Source organism: Drosophila nasuta, chromosome 2L (genome assembly GCF_023558535.2).
Source record: "Drosophila nasuta strain 15112-1781.00 chromosome 2L, ASM2355853v1, whole genome shotgun sequence".
Taxonomy (NCBI): Eukaryota; Metazoa; Arthropoda; class Insecta; order Diptera; family Drosophilidae; genus Drosophila; species Drosophila nasuta.
In genome coordinates this window covers 22,529,225-22,550,358 of record NC_083455.1, presented here as the reverse complement: position 1 = coordinate 22,550,358, position 21,134 = coordinate 22,529,225, and the positions used below count along the sequence as shown (strand labels likewise).

General features: G+C 40.5%; 2 protein-coding genes across 6 annotated transcripts in view; one reads left to right on the top strand and one right to left on the bottom strand.

Moving 5' to 3' along the window:
* LOC132798994 (dual 3',5'-cyclic-AMP and -GMP phosphodiesterase 11) overlaps positions 1-2,504 on the top strand; it is a 91,073-nt gene extending 88,569 nt beyond the window's left edge. For 4 of the 5 annotated variants that reach the window (XM_060811090.1, XM_060811089.1, XM_060811088.1 and 1 more), the window contains one exon: positions 32-2,504. In XM_060811090.1, coding sequence (XP_060667073.1) covers positions 32-1,147 — 1,116 coding nt within the window. In that variant the 3' untranslated portion in view covers positions 1,148-2,504. The remainder of the gene's footprint in view (positions 1-31) is intronic. The other variant, XM_060811091.1, reaches the window with a different exon arrangement.
* A 693-nt stretch (positions 2,505-3,197) lies between these two features.
* Positions 3,198-20,719, bottom strand: LOC132798293 (peroxidasin homolog pxn-2). The gene is made up of 9 exons (XM_060810103.1): positions 19,883-20,719; positions 8,109-8,680; positions 6,784-7,519; positions 6,448-6,723; positions 6,172-6,389; positions 4,567-6,108; positions 4,096-4,504; positions 3,874-4,027; positions 3,198-3,810 (listed from the first exon to the last, which is right to left on the bottom strand). The coding sequence occupies exons 1-9, from the start codon at positions 19,918-19,920 to the stop codon at positions 3,571-3,573; spliced, it is 4,185 nt and encodes a 1,394-aa protein (XP_060666086.1). The 5' UTR covers positions 19,921-20,719; the 3' UTR covers positions 3,198-3,570.
* Between the last annotated feature and the right edge of the window lie 415 nt (positions 20,720-21,134).

Here is a 21,134-nt window from a genome sequence, read left to right as displayed (position 1 = left end):
AAGTGTTATTTATACCGTTATCTCTTTCTAGGCATTTGCCGTGCTCTCGGATAAACTGGAACCGCTCGTGGATGGTGTGCGGGATAATCGTGGTCATTGGATTGATATGGCCGACGATGTAAAAACCAAAACTAGTCAGGATCAGCAGCCCAAGGCGCAGCAAATTGTGATAGCGAATGGTGACAGCAAACAGGCGACAAGTGATGATAGTATGGACAATGTGGTTGATGCGGCTGATGGAGCTGAGTCCGAGGCTGCAGCAGAAGCTGATGCATGCGTAAATGGCTTGAGTGTTGACAAAAGCAACGCAACTACTAACAACATTGCCATCGCTTCTCGTCCCAGCAGCAACCAGCCAACCAGTGATGATGATGATGATGTTAATGATGTAGATGATGGTGATGATGGTGATGATGATGAAGTTGTCGATGTGGACACTCATGTGGTGGCCCAACTGGAGAATGGACATGCCAGCAACAGCAGCAATAGCAGCTGCATGTCCTCAAGCAGTTCGTCCACCGTTTCCAGTCGCCTCTCAACGCCACCGCCAACTGGCGAAGACGACAGCACTCCCGTTTCTCCCTCAAAGACACTGCAGGCCAAATTGGTAGCCGCTAATCTCAATGCATTGTCGCAGGGCAAAGCGACAGTTGTGGCAAAGCCACGTTGCAAGAACTGCGATCAGACACGCATGCAGGTGCGCAAGACGAGTTCCTTAAAGGGGACCCAAGAGTTAAATGGATGTGCTGGCAATCATAAAAAAGATGTTGCGCTCTGCAAAAGCACTCCAGCCATCAACCATCAGCATAATCACAACCACAACCACAACCATCATAATCATCACAATAATCATCATCATCATCACCACTCGCATACGCATTCGCAACACAATCAGAACCACATCATTGGTGGCGGCATTGGCAGCGCCAGCATTGGCGGCAGCGGCCTCATTGGCCTCGGCGCGGAAAGTGATAAAATACCAAAAATTGTGGGTAAACTGGGAAACCTCGATGGTCTGACCTTTACCAATGGCCACGGTCTGCCATTCAACTATCCACAGCAGCAACTGCAGCAACATCATCATCATTTGCTGGCACGTCGCCACTCGGAGACGAACAACAGCAATGGATTGGCGGCTGATAAGTGAGGCGACGGCAGCCAGTTGATAGCTTAAGTCAACCTCCCTTGGACTGTCATTCAAGAAATACTATATATATATATAATATATAGTATAGTAGATATTATTGTACATATATTTCTCACGCACACATTTTGTATATAATTTTGTATCAGTATCGAGAGGTCGCCGTATCGCGCAGTGCAGTAAAACTAAATAATTAAATCATAAATTTAATAATCGTATATAAAACATACCATAAACAAATTGTGACACTGCAATTTGATTACAAACTAAATAGAAAGATTCCTATATAGTATATATACTACACACGTGTATATTTATCAGTGTGCAAACCTATTTGTAATTATATAATGACACAATATGCTGTGTGTGTAACTTCAATTTTAGTTTAGTTCCAAATATCTTCTACGCTATATAATGATAATCTATACGAGTATATATAAATTGATTGCAAACCCCAAACCCAAAATTACAAAACAAACGAAAGCAAAGTCAAATTCTTTAGCAAATTAAGCACAAAATGTACCAAAATTGAGATACAAAAAAACAAAACAAGAAGAACACATAAAAAGTATTGTATTCCTGCTACACTTGATGATACTACTCGAACATATAGTGTACAATACGATAGTACGAGTAGTATTTGTAATATGCACTGCGGCAGTTTAGTTGAATTATCTGTGGGTAGCACAACAGCTTAAATAACAATTAACTCTATGCATACTATATAAAATACACTATACTAAGCGCTTTGTATGTATTTTTGTCTGCTGCGCTCTATTCGAATTTAAATAATTATAATTATTATATACTATTATAAAACATATGCGATAATAACTATATATACGATATATACCACAAAAATATATGTATGTAACATATGTATCTATTCAATCTCTCGTCTGCTCTGTCGTTGGGCTTGGCCCTATGCAAATGCCCAGCTCAGTTGAGAGATTTAAAAAAAAAAAAAAACAAAGAAACAAAAAATACATGTTGAAGACAACAAAGTAAATTCAAAAGTTTAATTGTAATATCTTCAAGTTTTTGTTAATATCACATTAAAGCACATGCGTTAAACGACAAGCACGTCTAACGGTCTGTATTTAATGCACGTGTATGTATTCAATCTACACACATATGTACATACGTATATCAAATATATATATATATATATATATATATATATTAATATGTGTGTATGGACAGTAAAACAAACCTTTAGATCTAATCGTACTTTGTGAGTTTTGTTATTTATTGTCGGCATTATAGAGATCTTATCTAAATCACACAAATTATTTGCTGTAATGGAACAACGTTCAAAAAAACAAAACTAAATAAAGCAAACAGATATTTAAACTTTAAACTGTTTTTTTTTTCTAAAATTATCTTGAAAGTTCAGGAATGAATACAATTCATAAATACATTTAGCTCAGCTGCACTTTAATACTTGCGCCTAAAAGTATGCACTGAAATTTTAACACAGTTGCAATAAAGCAACATATTTGAAATGAAAAAAGGATATATCTTCCGTAAATCGTGTCGGATTTCATCGGGACTATATGTAATCGAATCCTATACTCTAATTCTATCGATCGGTATCAAAAAAAATATAGGGTCATCTAAGAATCCAAAACTTGTAAATTTTCAGTCTGAGGGCCAAGGAAAACAGACCAAAAGCATAAATTCCAGGATAACTCGAGAACCGCAGGGACGATTTGAATGATTTTTGCAAGGATGTTAGGTCTCATCAATAGTTTTCGATTGACATAAGGATCGCAAGGATCAGACAGGATACGGCTGAGATATGCGCTATTTTCTGTTTACAAAAAAGTCCTTGTAACTTAGCTATCTGAAGGATATTCGTCCTTTTTGTCACATCAATCAGTTTCAATTTATAAGCACTATCTATGTGCCAAAGGACATCCTAATCGTCCTGCAAATGGCCAAGATACGGCGGATTTTTTGATTTTTGACAAATTTTCCTTAAGAATTTGTAGGATCAGTAGCTAAAAACCAAATTATTAAAAATAATGCATTTTGATTTTCAGTATATTTATTTATTTATTATTAGGTACATATAATTGACATTTATTTATTGTACATTTATATGGTTTAAGTAAAAAAATACATTACATACAATACAAATATCGATAAAAATGCTAATTAAGTAATAAGTTGTCGCTTAACTAACGATCGCATTACATCATAATTTTGAGTATAGTCCAAACAAGAACGAGGACTTTTTGATTCTGGGAGGGGATCATATCGTGTATCCTGTGTTTTTGTTTCGAATAGTTTTAGATGCATTGAATTAGTCTTCAGGTAAGCGAACAAAATAAGTAGAAAACTAATGTAAAGAACGTACAAGTTATTTACAACATTGTGTTTACGATACGAAAGCCTGCTTTCTCTTTCATCTCTTTTGCGGTTTACAAGGATGCAATGAACGGTGTCAAGTCGGGGAACTTGAACAGATTCTGATTGCGAGACCGGGTGACACGTGACTGGGCATGACCCTGTCGTTGCTGGGGACTGAATCCTGTAGCCTGCTGGCCAGTCAAATAGATGCCGCACTGTGAGTTGCATACCTCATCACGGAGAATAGCCTCCTTGGGCCACTGGCGGATCAGTTGACCGCAGTCGGTGATACGCAGCGAAGCACATTGGGCCTATTAAGATGAAGGAATCGAATTAGTTGAGATCAGCTGACATATAATCATTGGAGTACTTACGCCTTCGGCGGAGCAGACACAGCTGGTGCATGGTGATGGGAAAGCAGATTCGCCAACGCGCACATTGCGGCTACCGATCTGGCATCCCTGAACATTCTCGCGCCAAGCATTCAAGTCGATCTGAGGCATGGACTGGCAGGGCACACGTGGATTCCTATCAAGCAAATAAAAAAGGCGATTAGTGGAATCAGAAGAGATTTAAAATTATCATCTTAGACTTACAGGAAGTTGCTTGGCAAGTCAAAGGCGGCACGCTGCATGTCGCCGGGTTGTTCTAGATTCTCGCACACAATCTTCGCCAGTGTGACCTTGCGAATCTCAGCCAGCTGAGCCTCGGTAAACTTGACTTCGGGATTCTGGTTCTCATACCAGAAGCGATCGCACTTGCGCAGTTGACGGAACTGAATTCCAATGATGCAAGCGAGAGTTGGACCAACAAGACCACCTTGCAGTGGGCGCTCTGTCATGGCACCAGGGAATAGATCAATGTCATCCACGCTAGCGTAAACCTTCTGGAAACGGTTGATGACTTCGGTGGGAATTTCGCGGCTCAGATCGCTCCAGGTGGTTGCACGCTTCAGGTTGCAGAGAGCACGATAGTTATTGTACGAAGGAATACCATGATCACGAGCTGAAAATAAAAGAGTTCGATTACAAATTTATTCTAGACGAAAATAATATTAGTCAACTTACCACGCTGAATGTTGAGAGCAATCAAATCGATGCCAGAGAAAGGAATCTTGCGATCCTCAAACAAATGGTTTGTCACTTCTCCAGTAATGAACTGATCCAAAGTCTCCATGGGAGTGGCAACGAGACCACGCAGAATTTCATCGACAATGCCGGGCTGCAACAGAGCATCCATGCGGAAGAAGCCATCACGGAGCAGCAGTGGAGGATCCACAGGCTGGTGTTGAACGCTGAGGCGAGGAATGTGTGGACGGAGAAGCGAGTGACCAATACGGAAAGCGGCAGCAGCAAACTCATTGAACACAATGGGACTGCAGGATGGATTGTAGTCCTTGTAGTAGCCCTGAGGCAACAGCTTCAAGCCATACAGATTGACGGCATTCCAGCTGAGAATACGGGGCAGGAACTCATTGAAGACAGTGTGTTGCACCTGGGCGCTGACAATACGACGTGCATGATGATACAATTGCTCGCCATTCCAGTGGGGATTAACGCCACGCAGACCCTCGACCAGACGATTGTGTTCACGCAAGAAGTTGGTGTGGATGGCAGTAAGACCTGGCTGCTCGGAAGCACGATCATCACCAGCATAGAAGCAGAGTCCGTTACGTGATTTGCACTCGGGATGTGTGGCAGTCTGAGGCAGCAGTTCCTTGCCGCGAATGGGATGCACAGTGCTGTTCAAACGGCCAGAGAAACCACGCAGCTTATTACCCAGGCAAACGTCCTCACCGTAGATCATAGAGGCATCCAGGAAATGAGTGTTCTGATTCACTTGATCACGGGGACCCAATGTCTGTTGGCCAGGCAGCGATCTCATCGATGGGAAGCACAACCGTTCACCACTGGTAACATTGACTTCGGGGTAGAAGAAATCACCTGTGGGCACGGGGAAGGGATTGCATTCAGGGTGCACAGTCTGGCGAGAGTTGCAACGACGACAGCTGGGGATAGACTCGTGGAAACCTTTGTGAATTGGCGTCAGTGTTAGATCGTGATCCACAAACTGGGCGAACTGCATGACCATGAGAGAGTAGCGTGTGTGCAAATTGGAAATATCCGGATGAATGGTTGTGGAGATGGTACGTGGATTTGGCAGTGGTGTTCCAGTAACACCAGTCACACGAGGAGCAGAGATGCCATCCTCGTATTGTGCTGGCAGCAGACGAGAGAAAGTGGTCAGTGATTTACCCCAGTTGGGATTGCGCAGATTGTTGCAACGGCCGGAAAGTGTACGGAAAGGCGTGTTGGTATCACACTGCTGAGAGGGTTCTGGGCATGTTTCCAATGGTTGCTGAGTGCCACCAATCAAAGAGCTAATGTCCACGGTTTGCAGCGTATCTGTCAATTCGTTGCGATTAAAGGCGTTCTGATTGGGATTAAAGATCTGACGCTTGCGACGTGTGATGCTGTTCAGAGACTTGACAATCTCATTGGAAGCCAGCTCGAAGATCAACGAGGAATTAGCCAGACTTAAGGCGGCAACATTGGCCTTGCTGAAGGAGGCGGCGGTGCCATCAGGAGAGCGGGCGCTAATACCACCCTCTGCAAAAGAATACAGACATATTTAGAGGAAGTGCTAGAGAGAATTGGGGAATTTATACTTACGTGCACGCCACACCTCGTATTCAAAACGTTTGCGCTCCTCGAGTTCCTGCTTTGCACGCTCAACGGCAGCTTCAATCAGCTCGGGGCTCAGTTCCTTGATAGCCTCCTTGGTATCAGGCTCGACTTCGACGTGTTCCAAGTGAATCTCCTCTTCGCTATTAATTTGCCAGGGGCGCAGATCAAACTTAGGCAGCTGGGCGCAGTCCAAAACAGAGTTGCTAAATAAGGCAAGCGGTTGGTAAGATTGCACCGAAAAGATTATTATAGACAACTTACAGATAGTTGTCCTCGCGTATGAAGGCCTTGGACTGAGCAGTCTCCACTTGGTTGGATCCGCAGAGCAGTCCGGAAAGCGTCGTCTGGCGAATGCTCTTCAGTTGGTCGAGACTGAAGGAGGAGGGTGGAATCTCATTCTCATACCAGAAGCGGTCAGTTTGCTTGAGCAGCTCAAACTGCTGGGTCAACAGACAGCTGATAGTGGGACCAAACACAGCACCCACAACAGGATCCTCCATTAAAGCGCCGACCAGCAAATCAATGTCCTCAGCGTTCCTAGAAGATAACAAAAGATTAGCTCAAGAATTTCACTTGGCAATTTAGTTGCTAACTTACTGGTAGATGTCACGCAAATTGGTCACATGCTCTTCGGGAATTTTTGTCAGTTGGGCGAGATTATCAAAGGTCACATTAGTTGCGCCACTTTGGCCAAACCGACGGTCGCAAATGTCCAAGGCATGCACATAGGAGGCAATACCATGATCACGGCCTCGATGAACGGCCAACGCCAGCTCGGACCAGCCTTCGGAATTCTTCTGGCTAGGCACCAAAGACTTCTGGAGTGCGGCAATTGAGAGCAGTTCGTGAGCAGAGCTCTTTTGGGCGAGCATCTCCGGTGGATACATTGTCCAGAAGGCGGGCATGGCGCTGGTAGCGAACTCATTGTAGATGCCAGCACGAATGGAGCTGGAATAGTTGGTCGAATGCTTCTCGGCGGTTAGTCTTAGGCCCTCCTTGGCTGTCGTCTCCTGGCCCAGCACCAATGGCAAGAATTCGTTGTAGGTGATGTGCTGAATAGTGGCAGTAATGATGCGTCTAGCCTCCAAAAAGACATCCTCCTCGGACCACTCGGGATTAATGTGCGCCAACTGCTCACCAATGTTGTTGTGCTGCTGCAGCAGGGCACGATGCAGTGCACCCGTGGCACCAGCCACCTGACAATAACGGCACGACTCAACCTTTACACCGCCACTCAAATATGTGCGAAGCTGATCAAACTCATGGCGTGTGCCGCCATACAAACCGGAGCCATCAATGTAGGCGGAGCCCACGTTCATCTGTTCGCGCACATCTGTGAAAAATATGGAATGGATTAGCACCAGATATATATGGCACAGTATAACACATAAATTATATTAACAAATTGCACTATTATTACATTTTAAAGCTTGTCTCGCTATTAAGCTTAAAATGACTAAGGTATTTTTCTATGTTCATTGCAGAAATTCAACTAATGCGATATGCAAATTTGCTCAATAGGAAAATTTTCAATTGATCGTTGATCAACACTAATTTCATCGTATGCAAATTGGTTAAGATATCGATACAAAGCGCAGCATATCGATAAATTATTCGATAAGAGAGCAGCTGTTTTGTCGTGGTATATTTCGTTGCTCAGCGATATTCAAAAGCTGTAACACAGCCATCAAACAAATGAATGGGTTCCATTTAATTCGAATTAGAAAAACTGAATGCACCAATTAAATAAGTACCTCATATTTAATGTATGTGCCGTAAATGAATAAAATTGAATTTTTTGCTTTTTAATTCCACTATGGAATAGGGGCAAATCTTATTGAGCTTTAAGTTCTACTTAGTATCCACAATAGTTAATTGCTAATAAAATATTATTATTTACTAGTCAAATAAATCTCACTTACGTTTCTGGCAAACTTCGTTGTCGTAGCCTGGAGCGGAGCGCTTGTACTCCTTACAATCGGGACCAGCACGCACAAAGCATTGCTGCAATTCGCTGGGATCCTTGACATTCGCCTCACGCTGGCAGCACTTGCCGCTGATGGGCAGCTGTCCAACCTCGTACAGATCGTTGGCCAACAACTGTCCCCAGGCGGGCAACATGGCAGTGATGTGATCGTGACGCAATTCGCTCTCCAGATGGCGCTGCAGCTGCTCAATCACCAGCTCCGCATCGGGCAGAGCGTGGGTGCCGCTCGAGGTGCGTGGCTGACTAACGCCATCGGCATAGTCGGCCTGCAGCAGACGCTGGAAGACATCACCGCGGGCACCCCACTTGCGATGCGACACATTGTTGCACTCGGCTGTCGGCTGACGGTATTTGCTCGGCGGGCACACATCGTAGTCATCCACAGCGCTGGCCTCACCCTGACCGCAGGGCGTCACAGAGCGAGCGCGTTCCGAGCGCAGCGCATTGATGGCGCTGTTCTCGAGGTCCTCAGGTATGCGTAGCGAGAAGTTGGGAGCGCAAAGGCACCTGGAAGAGACAAAGAAAAGTATAAATATTAGTTAAATTTCTGAATAGTTGTAGAGTAGTTTATATATTTATAAAGAAATAATCTATAAAACTGATTCCGACGTCCATTAAAAATGTAAACAACTTAATTAAATGTACAATCTTATATAGATTGTTTTAATCGGCATTTTAATTTTAGGTGCGGCTAAGTTAGAGAATTTATTGTAATTCGTTATTACACCAACGTTTTTACAAAAATTTCAGTATGAATTATATTTTTGGTATTTTCCCCACTTTTATCTAAAATGTCCATCCACCTTGTTTTTGTTCAAAAGATTTTCCCCAAACTCAGCACACGTTCTTATAATTTCCGCCTACTTTCATTTTGTGATGCATTCATGTCGCTAGGCGGGCATTTTCCAGCTTTTAATTGTGCTGCGATTTTCACATAGCTAATTAGAGGCGCGCAGCATGCATGAAGTGAATAAGTTGAGCTTTAAGTATCTTAAACCAACCGGATATGAAACTGGCGTCTCCAAACTAATCAATTTCAAATTATGAACAATGACGAGGTTCAATTTCAGACTGTATTCGAGTGTTCGACTGCCCCCCAAAAGGCTTGTCGATTGACTGGCTGACAGAGTGGCTTATTATTACGGCTGTTGTTGTTGTTATTGCGGTTGTTGTTATTGTTAATGTTATTGTTGCTGTCGTATGTATCATTATGTTCTTCTGAATGGAGTTTGGCTAGCTCACGTGATGAGGTTTCTTTTGTTGTCTTTGACATTAATAAGTCTTAAAGCTCTTGTTGTTATTTCTTCTTTTTTTTTTCGTGTGGTATCTTTTGTTATGACAAACTTCAATTTGGCCATTTGACACGCTTGAGCAAGCATTTATGCGTTAAATTGTGCAACAATTGCAACTTATTGTGGGTGTTCAACAAGCCGACAGAGAGAGAGAGAGATCTACAGAGATAGAGATAGCTGTCAATCGATACGCCTAATGAGACCCATTAATATGCTTAGCTATGGTTAAATGACGCACTTCCTCGACTCGCAATCGAATTTGAATAAAGCGAATTGTAGTCATGAGTGGATCATGAGAGCGCATGGATTATGACGTTTACCACTTCAATACGCGCCTCTATATAATTAGTAGTCTTTTTGTTATAATTATTGTATGCGATTTGTGCTTGCTTTTCTGGTTTTTCCTCACAACACAATTTCGTGCACTTTAATTAGATTTATATTTCTGCTTTTTTTTTCGTCTTCTGTATATTTTATTTGTTTTTTTGTGGTATTTATTCAAGGTTGGTTTCTTTGAGCTAAGCGCCTTGTTGATTATGAAGTGTTTATACAGTCGAGCCAGTTTGTTTCCTAAGTCTTTTGTTTTGCAGCACTCGAAATAATTACGCCAAATAATCGTATTTCATTTTTTTAAATGCTTAAATTGCTAAAAACAATAATACTTGATTATTTAAATAATATACGGTTTATCTACGTTCTAAACATTTCAGAAATTTGAATATTTCTGGGAATTTTCGTGATGAACTGGTTGTGCTTGTTATCGTTCAGTATGAATCAACTAGCATTTCTAAGATTATTGATGCGCCTCCTCGCTCGCTCGCGTAACTATCGCTAATTGCAATTGGCATTTCAACAGGTTTTGTTGTTATTGTTGTTGTTGTTGTTGCTTGTTGTTGCAGGTATTCACTAAACAATTCTTGCCGAAAGAAATGTGAGTATTGAACAATTTGCTACGTATACTAGTATATTTTGCTTTGGGGCAATTTGTACGTCAGGTTGAGGCAATTCCACAACCATGCAATTGGCCAGTCGGCAAATGCCACAAAATGCTGCAGCGCGCACGAAATACATTTTATTTATTTATTTCTTTATTTACTTTTTAAACATATGTACACATGTATACATATATGTTTTTATGCCGCATTCGCGCAGAACATGAACAGGCAAAATGGATAACAACGTTGCGGCAGTCACGTCGCATTTACCTGAAAGCGAAAGCTACCCAGAGAGACAATCAAACAGACAGAGAGTCATGTGAGTGAGCAGCAGTTGGCCAATTTACATTTGTTTGTTTATAGTTTTTTTTTGTTTTTCTTAAGAGAAGCGGGGGAATCGGGAATTAAAGTGTGTCGCACGCGGCATTCATTGTAAGGCGAATGCCAAAAACTGTGTCACACCTGACTTTGATGGCACCAATCAACTGCAGCAACGACAACGACAACTACGACGATAACGACAGAAAAAAACAACGAACAACAAATAAAGAAAAGCAGCAAAAACAGCTGTGTTAATGCCACAAATAGAAATGCGCATCACACGCGGCGTATGCGTTATTTAACACAATTCGCCCGATCGAGGAGCTTATGACATCGATCGACTTGTTGTATAAATTGTGAGCACAATTTGTTTGATAATTAAATAAATCAAGCGCCAGCCATAAAATAAATGCTAACAGAAAACGAAAGTTTTTATTTTTTCATTTTTGATTTGTTGTATTCATTTCGTTTTGCAATCAACGGCAAAGTTATCAATATTAGTAATAAGTGAGCGAGCAATAATTAAGTTTTATGGGGAGCGGATTAGAATTTCAACATCGCCGACACGCGTAGCCGGAGCAAGCGGCTGAACTTATTTTGAACTACAATCGACTTTTAATGTGCATTATATATTCACTTTTTATGCACCATAAAAATTTAAAATATTCGAATTGATCGCTAAATCATGTAACCGGATTCATTTGTATATATTTAAACATTTTAATTGAAATGTGTTTTTGCAGAGAATTGTGATACGACTTCAGATAAGTGATGGGTGGCATCACGTGGTGGAGACAAGTGAACTCAGTTCAATGTTTTGTTTTTTTTCGGGTGGATTTAATGATGTGACAAATGTTATAAAAACACTGACATATTGCACAGTTCTTAAATTAATATAGATAATAAGCATGTATGTATAATGGTTTTTATCTTGCAATAATATTTATATTTCAATTCCAGTCAGTCGGCATTTGCATACTTTATTTTTTTTTTATTTATTTTTTGCATTTTGCAAAGTTCAGCCTCTCATTGCCTCAGTTAGTCAGTCAGTCAGTCGCTCAGTTGCTTGGCAATTATAAAACACGTGAGAGAGTCTTAAATACCAAATGGCACATGTAACGAGTTAAACAAGTCAACTGATTCAGCTTCTGCCACCTTCAGAGAAGATTACACCGCCAAATACTTGAGCTCATATTTGTGTGAATTCACTATATACATAGTATATATATAATAGTTTGTTCAGATTGAACGCGTGCCGGGCTGCTATGAGCAGCTCAAACCAAAGTGATATTAATTGCAATGCGAGTCAATTACATAAACAAAGACAAATAGAGATGGAGATGGAGAGTTAGTAGCATCATCATTTGTTTAGATTGAGTTAATAATATAGCACGACTAATTGCATTATTAATAAAAATGTTGTGCAATCTCGCGATTGTGTGGCCAATTATGTTAGCAATTTGCATAAATCATTAATTAAATGATAATAATAAAAAACAAGCACATCACATGCTTATTTTTATGCTTCATTTGCAAGTGTTGATAGTTCAGTAGCTGCTGCTGCTGCTGCTGCTGCCACTTCAATCATTTCCATCCACTTCCATCCACATCCACAACGAAGCACTCACGATTTTGTTGCCAATTGTCGACTGACTACAATTTATGAGCAATTGCATAAGGAACAACGGAACTTCCATATCGTCGCCGCTGTCTGCAAGCCCATTCAACAGCTAACAGTTCTCCATTCGTTTCCCCTGCACGGTTAAGCGCATGCTTGCCGAACCTTTTGCGCAATTCCCATCCATACATACACAAAAGACTTAGGCAACAAACTTGGCGCCAGTTGGCAAATCATGCAACAGCAACAGAGCAACAATAACAAATAACACTAACAAATAACAAACGGCAACGATACTTTTTAACAACAATCAACTAGGCGTAAAACTACGCAAAAATTCCACACACACACAAAAAACCCTTACAAACCATTTTAAGGGCGTGACCTACACTTTTTCAAATGCGTAAAAATGGGTTACAGTGGCAACAACAGAAACAGTCATAAATGCAGCAATGCCACATAGTAAAAAAACATAAACAATTAAGTGAAGTGTTGAGATTGTAAGTTAAGTGTGCAGAGAGGAATTTCTCCATGAGGAAGCATTAAAGATATTCAATGCAGAATTTGGCACACAAGTTTAATTAGAAATTAGTTTTGAGATTTTAAATTTATAAAGTAATAGAAAGTACTATAACAACAGATTTTAGGGAAAACTCTTTCAGGCCAAACCTCATACTCATATCATAAGGACGTTATCAGAAATTGATACTTTATTTGTCAACAACACATATAATATATTTACGTTGACAAACAAACAATTCAGAAGCAAATCATCCTGATGATGACTCATCTCTGCAGCTATACTTCCGTCTATGGGGAAACCCTTTTGGTATTTAGGGAAATTCGTAAAATAACATATGCGGCAATTTGGTGTTGGCGGAAGCAGCACCCACTCTGACTGTCTGGGTCTGTGAGTGAGTTGTGTGTTTGCTTGGTATGTGCATTAGTCATGCGAATTGTTTGCGAGTCGCAGTTGCAGCAGTTGCAGTTGTTGATGATGGAGGAGCATGCATAGCATGCAGCCAGGCTAACAAACTAGCTAGCTAGCTAACTATCAGGCGTCATCATTTTGTTGCTTTGTGTTTTTGGTTTTTGCTTTTTTCATTATCAACAACAAATGCTGTCTGGCCAAATATGCAGGCATGCGCTTGCATCAGCCACAGCGACAGCCACAGCCACAGCAACGGCAACAGCAACTTGTTGTGCACACCCATGGCATACACTCTCTCATTGACATCGTTGACTCGCTGCAATTACTCAAAAGCACGTAGCCTCAACGTCATATGACTTTGCACATGATTTCCTACCACCAACACATTCACACATACACACACATACAGATGCACATTGCGGCCAACAAACAACAACCACATGACAAACATGTTTTCTTCAAAAGCATAAAAGAAACAGAGAAACAGTTAAAGCGAGTCACAAGACTCTTTTCATGACTGTTGCTGTTATTACTTTATTGTTTTGTGTTACAAGTGAGTTTCTTACGCAACAACAACAACAATAACAACAACAATAGGTGCAGATGCAACTGACACTGTTTATGGTCTTGTGACTTGGCTTCTAAGGAAACGCAGCAACTTGGCCAAAACAGCCACAATTAAAGCAGAGTTTCAAGTGCAGATGCGATGACAGTGGCCTGCATGCGGGTTAACATCATTATTATTATCGAAAGCAAATGATGCAATTTGAGTGGCTTCAAAATATTTGTTACATTGCCAAGACATTGCAATGTTGCCAGTTTGCCAGTAATGGTGAACGTATGCAAAGCAAACCAAACAGGCGTGAAGATCATAATTCTCTGTGCGATATATGTTTGTATATACTCGTAATATATGGCCAGAAAGTGTAAATGTTGGCAGAGTCACGCGCAATGCTATATCGACAAGAAACTCGTATACGAGTATGTATGAAACTCGTATGCGGGGCGTAACTTTCGTTTTCATTGCGAAAGTGCATACAACTTGATATTGGTAGCCAACGATCGCTCGTTCGCTCTTCTCAACTTGGTTCGTCCACTTTGTTGGCCTGTTTCTGTTATTTTTCTGGCCCAATCGAGCACTCAGCTGCATGCTAATGCCACGCATATTTCTTATATGATTCGATAGATATGAGTATGCTTAATATGCCAAACGTTTCGTTTCTCATTTAACATGGATGTTGAATATTTGTGGCATCAAGGTCGTTGTCGTGTCGTTGTGTGCCTCTTCAGCAATTTGATTGTGCAATTGCCGTTTGGGCTCCATCTTTGGCACCACTCGAGTGGCAGGCGCAGCAGCAGCACCATTCAAAATGCTGCCCCAAACAAAAAAGTTTGGCATATTTCAAGTGACAACTTTAAATACTTAATAATCGCTCAACAGCGAACGGATAAATGGTCTCTAAAAAATTGTTGACGCACCTTTTGTGAAAACTTAAGCCTCAGCCGGCAGCAATTTAGGTAAATTTCAGCGCAAAAAAAGTGAAAAGAGAGCTGCTAACAACAAATCGACTGATGCTAGATTATAATAATTAAGCTCAGCTTTCTACAAAGAAACATATTATATATGCTATATATAAATTATAATCACTTTGACACTTTTATTATTAATTGCGGTCATAAATAAATTTTTTTGTGTGCAGACTAATCCAGCTATTAATATTGCTGTTAATTAAATAATCAACAATTAGAAGAATTTGAATACTTGTTTTGTAGACAGAAGCACAAAAAATATTCAACAATTCTAAAGAAAGGAATTGCGATGTTTGCAATTGACTTTTAAGTAGAAATCAATAATTAATTTTAAAGAAATTTAGCTAGCGGCTTGTCTGCCTTGAGAATCTCATTTAAAAACAATAAACAGCATAAAGTTCTATGAACTCGGTGAACAACAAGATTAAAGAATTAAGCCGAGCTTCATTAGTTGTTTTTTTTGCACTCTGCTCAATTTCTTAGTATATCTTGTCACCTTTGTTCAACCATTTGAAAACTCTTAATTTACGCGCAAAAAGCAAAAAAAACACTAAGTAAATATGACAAAATTCCACTTAAGACCGCAAGTCAAAGCGATTGCACTTCCCGCAGCCTGGCATCTTCAGTCGACAGTTTTGTAAAATGAAAAAGAAACGACAGTCCAAGGTGGTTGGTTGGCTTTGCTTTGCTTGGCGTAGAAATGACGGAAGCCTCTCTGCATCGGCTGCCAAAACCCACAAAGCACCACTACAAAATCGACGCAAAGAAATACAGAAATTAATAAAAATAGAAATAAAAAAAATGAGGCGCAGAAAAAAAATCAACTCGCCGCATGAAGAGCTAGGCAAACCTTTGCCACCATTTGCCGTTGCCTGTTGTTTAACAACCGCACACCAGAAGAGGGGGAAAAAATAACCAAAAACAACCAAAAAAAAAAATGCCCAGTCAAGCCTGTTGGGGGGGCCACTTCATCCTGAAGTTGATTACGTCTTTGTCGCTGCTGTTGCTGCCGATGTCGATGCCGATGCCGAAGCCGATGCTGTTGCTGCCATATTTTGTGTTTATTTCGTTTGTTGTTTCTGTTTTGTTTTACTAAACAGCGAAAAAATTTCACTTTCGTCTTTACAGATGCCTGGTACCGTTATCTTTACTCCCATCTCACTCGCTCGCAGCGTTCGCTGTTTCCCTCTCGCGGCAAAGTCGCATCAGTTGTTTCGCGGCTGGCTGTTAAATTTCTTTTTAACCCAAATAAACCAGTTGCCAGTTGGGCGAAACAAGATTTTTGTATCTCGATAAAATTTCGGTGGTTTATTTCTGTTTTTTTTTTTTGGTTTTTGAGTTGCTCGTAGTATTTTGTCGGGTGGCTGATTGTGTCAGAGACCCAGTCCAAGTGCCATGCAAACACTCTAAACTGCATGTAGCGAGAGATCAGCATCGAACACGGTTGAACACAGCGCAACACAACACGGTGCAAGACAATGTTTTGGGGCGTCAACACACTGCGGCCTGTTTCAGTTACAGTTACTGTTACTCTTGTTGTTGCTGTTGTTGTTGGGCTGCATATATTGTGCTATTTGGGTTAACTCGTTGACTGAATACTGGTCAGACAAGAGGTAGATCTATATGCACATTTATCAATGTGTTTGTTTTTATTTATTTCTGTTTTTTTGCTTTTTTTTTGCATTGAATCGAACGATAATAACATATATTCTGCGTACGATTGACTTGGCAAACTGGTTGCGAACTTTTTAAACGAAAGACTTAGGCAACGAACGTGTTGGCTTCTTGATTTATTTACCCATATATGCTACTCTAAAGATCTCTGCTCAGGGTCAGCTACTGCACATATGTGTATGTATTTATATACATATCAACATATGTGTCTCGCCTTTCACTTTGCACCAGGAAACGCATTCGGGATGCCAAAAAGTTTTCCCATTTACTTGCAAGTTTTCCAGTTTTTTTTTTATTTCACTCTGGTCGCCTATGCAAAGTGCATTCAACCTTTCAACAAAGCAGTCAAACAAAAGGCTCGCAAATTCTCAAATGGCAACAAGAAAACGAAACGAAACGAAGATTAATTACCACAGACATTAAGTAGAAATACAAACCGCATCTATCAGAAAGCACATAACAAAAACGAGTCACAAAAATGATAAATGGATGACGATCGAAAAACGAGCAAAGCTGCAAATTAAATTACCAAGTATAATTATCAAACAACAACAACAACAACAAAAGAAACAACAACATAAATAAAGACTGAGCTACAAAGCTGCCCTGCTCCTCCAGTTTTATATCTTTTTCGAGTCACTTTCAAAAGATAACGCAAACCCCGCAACTTCTTTTCTAGAAATAAGGTTTAGGTATTTAACCTTGAACTCGCCCGCTTCATTCGGTTAATTACTTATTTATTCGTATGGCAAATTGATTTTTAAGCAGTTCTTGCTTTAATTTAATCGGTTATTTCGGGTTTTATTTGTTATAGAGGCGCATGCCTATCGTCCATTGGCATTCGATGATTGTTTTTGTTTTTGCTAATGAATGAATACATTTGGAATTCAATTCAGTATTATCTAAGATATAGCAAAATGACAGCTGAAGACTCAGGAAGACATGCCAAAGATAGATTATAAATTGCAACAAGCGCTGCTTAATGCTGTCGACAAGCAAATGATATAATCTCAACATAAATCCAATGGAATTCTTCTACTACTCGCTACGATTAATCTGACTGGCTTTTTTTATTTGGTTTGTTTGTTTGTTATGCAGTTCTGTTGTGTCTGCTTGCATACGAAAATACTTAAACTGGATTCATAAACATATTTCATACGAACATTTCATCATCAGATCTGTGTCATTTGAGAAACTAATTAAAAATTGTTCAAGCTGCTCATTTATTTTAGGCCTTCTTTCGGCTGTGTGTATGTACAAATTAAAATATCATTGTGATATAATTGGTTTTTATAGCTTGAATTCCTCATCGCATTTATAATTGACCTTACACGCACATTTGTCAGGCTCAATCTCAATCTCAGTCTCAGTTTCAAGTGCGTTTCATTTGCTGCTGCTGCTGATGTCTCGGCATTTTCATATGGAATTTGAAATAGTCATAGCAAAGATCATCATTAATCATATTTTTTTTCCACATTTCTCGCTGATGTTGTAGACGTGCCTACGGAAGCGTAGTTCCGTAGACTTAACATCAGATCAAACGCTTATCAGACTCAAACTCAGCAACTTCCCCTTTGCGGCATGGTCCTTGACAGACTGTATAATTATGCTAAGCATTAGAATTTGCATTATGACAAAGCCAATCTCAAAATGTATTCATATTAATGCGCTTGGCTTCTGTGCTGCAAGCGAGTGTTAATGGCTATGTTAATTTTGCAGCTATCAAATTTGTTTGCAGCTCTAAAATCAATTTCGAGCATCTTCATAATGCGAGGAAAGAAAAAAGTTTCACTTTCGTTTCGTATCTCGCTTCACGCATTCACATGAAGATGGCCCTCGAGTCGCGAGAAAGAGAAAAAGTTGTTAACAACGAAAGACCTTTTTTTCATTTAGTTTTTGAGGTTTATGTTGATGTGGATATTGTTGTAGTTGTAGTTGTTGTACTTGTGCTTGAGCTTATTGATGTTTGTGTGTCGTGCCAGGTGGTTTTTGGAACGATTACCTAATCATGACTTGATTTTTTATTTCACTTTTGTTTTCTTTCTGTTTTTGTTGTGGTTGTTGTTGTTGTTGGTGCCTTTTTCTCCTCATTTTTTTTTGTGTTAATGTTAACGGACAAAAAACCACATTGACATAATTTCGCTGCCTTGCTTTACATAATTTCGCGCACAGATTACAGCTAATTTATAGATCTTCGGCCTACATTTAATTAACAGCTCCCCCGTTTTTATATCGATCCCCATATACAGTTGAGGATGTGAACTCCAATTTACAGTCCGATGTCAGAGTTTTGGAAAGTTTTCTTTTTCGCAACTGGCCGTTAATCAGAGTTATATCTATGCAAATCGATGATCAATTTGCATGGTTATGGTTATTATGCAAGCGATACACCTCACTGATAAATAGATATCCACCAAGTGGGTAAATAAATAGGCAACACTGCTGCCAAGAGGGGAGAGGGGAAGGGTTGGCAGCCTTGGCCGACCGTGCCAAGCCAGGCCAGGCCAGGCCAGCTGTAGTTTTGTGGCTGTAACTTCTTTGGCTTAGTCATCCAATCGCTCTCAGAATGCAGCCAAGCAACTTTAATGCGCTGGCAAATTAAGCACAAGTAGTGCTGCCAACTGCGACGTCGACAGCGACGGCGACTGCGACGACGACTGCGACGCCACTGACATTGTCTAGTTGACACACTTAAGTCACTTACTTCGGCGTGATGCCGTAGAATTCTTGCTAAAAGTTTCGTCGAGTGTTTTTACAGCCGAAAAAGCAACAACAAAGCAACCAACGTTTGACATTTGTTTATTGACTTTGTCAAGGCTCAGCCGGTGCACAGATGTGCGTTAAATAGTTTGGCATGCGAAATTATACGCAAAATCGTCTGGCTAGCATAATTGGAGCATTTGCGTAGGAGCAAAACGAAAGACTTAGGCAACGAACTTGACGACGCAACTGAAAACAAGGCCAGAACAAGATTTGCGCCAGTGTTTAGCATTTTGTGGGCTTGCACTCACACTCGCTCACTTCTCACTGAATTGTTAAAGCCATGGAATGCCACACAAGGTAAATCAGTCCACAGTGCAGTTTCCATTGAAGATAACTGAAGCTGCTGCCAAAAGGAATGCCAATGTTGGGCTCGAATTTCAAACAGCGATTGCAAAAGACAAATGTTCCACTTGATCTTCACTCGAAGTATGCGATTATAGCAAACAATGAATTCAACATAACAAGCCGAATAAATTGGTGTTGAGCTGCAGTCACAAAGTATTCAATTACTATGATAAACGAGATTAGGAAATAACTTGGTTGAAGTCAGAACTTGCTGAGGAAGTTGTTATGTTGTTGACTTCGGATCAAAGGTTGTATCACTTGCACTCTGCACACAAATAAAATATTCAAATTTAGACTCACCATAATATTAAACTAAGTAGAAGTCGTTGCTTGTTCATTTTGAAGCAAACTCTAGGCGTCTCTCCTTGTGTGTCTCTCTCTATCTCTCTTTTTGTGTGTGTTGATTATTATTTCTAGTTAGATATATACGCGACGACGCGTTGGCTTTTGAGTGTGTTGTTTGTATTTAAAATTACGACTTAATAATTTATAGTTAAAACTTATTAGCTCGTTGTTAATCAGAATAAATAGATTAGGGTTATTAAATAATATTTGGCACGTTTACAAATTGATAAAATAAATATTTCTATTTTTTGTTGTGTGCGTTTCGTGTGAATGATTTTTTTATTTGTTGTTGTTGTTGATTATAACACTTTTTGCGCTGAGGATAATTTGGATTTTGTATTACGATTTGATTTGATTGGATTGGAAATCAAAGAACGTTAGATGTCGTCTTGCCAAAGAGATTGTAACCGATAATGTACGCAACGATTTGAATCCTTTCGGTAATTAGCATAACGCAGGCGATAAAAAGCACAACATTGAATTGAGAACCAAGACGATAACGAGCCTATTTTGGCCACAAACGAATCGACTGAGTTATGTTGAGTTGAGTTGAACAGTTGGCAATCTCCTTCACCACTCGTTAAGCTCTTTGCGAACGCGCCGAGTGAACTGTTAACCGATACCGCAGAAAAAACCGTTTAACGTATGCACAACTTTTATTTTCTTTAAAGTCGATTGAAGTCAGAGCTGGTTGTTTTGGTGTTGTTTATACCACACAAAGAAACGTTGTCAGAGCCGGGAGCCAACAACGGAGCCAACGACGAGCGAACAATTGCACGCTGGCGCAGCAAAAACGTATCTGAAAGCTGGGAGCGCTGGTGGTCGGGCTTAAAAGGCAAAGCACAGCACCAAAACGGATCCGCTGTAAGCTTCAAACACACAAAACACATAAACCGGTAGACGACGGCGACGACGATGGCTATGACGATTGACGACGCTATGACGACGACGATCGACGACGATTGAGCGAGCAACAAAAACCAAAACCACAAGAAAAACAACAACAACAACAACAAAAAAGCTTTTTGCCGGCTCAGCGCCAACTCTCACGCACACACTCAAAAGTGCACCCAACACTTGTATGTGTGTGTGCGCTGTGGGAGAAAGTAAAAATGATGAGCTGAGCTGCCGTTGCCGTACACTCGACAACACAGCATGCGGGCCAAACGAAAGCAAAATCAGGCCAATTCACAGATATTCACATGGC

Excerpts from the sequence above, each read along its gene's own strand:
- LOC132798293 (XM_060810103.1), bottom strand. The coding sequence starts at position 19,920 with ATGAACAAGCAACGACTTCTACTTAGTTTAATATTATG. Across the intron at positions 4,505-4,566 it reads TGCTCTCAACATTCAGCGTG|CTCGTGATCATGGTATTCCT; the intron begins GTAAGTTGACTA and ends TTTTATTTTCAG. Across the intron at positions 3,811-3,873 it reads GTGTCTGCTCCGCCGAAGGC|GCCCAATGTGCTTCGCTGCG; the intron begins GTAAGTACTCCA and ends TCATCTTAATAG.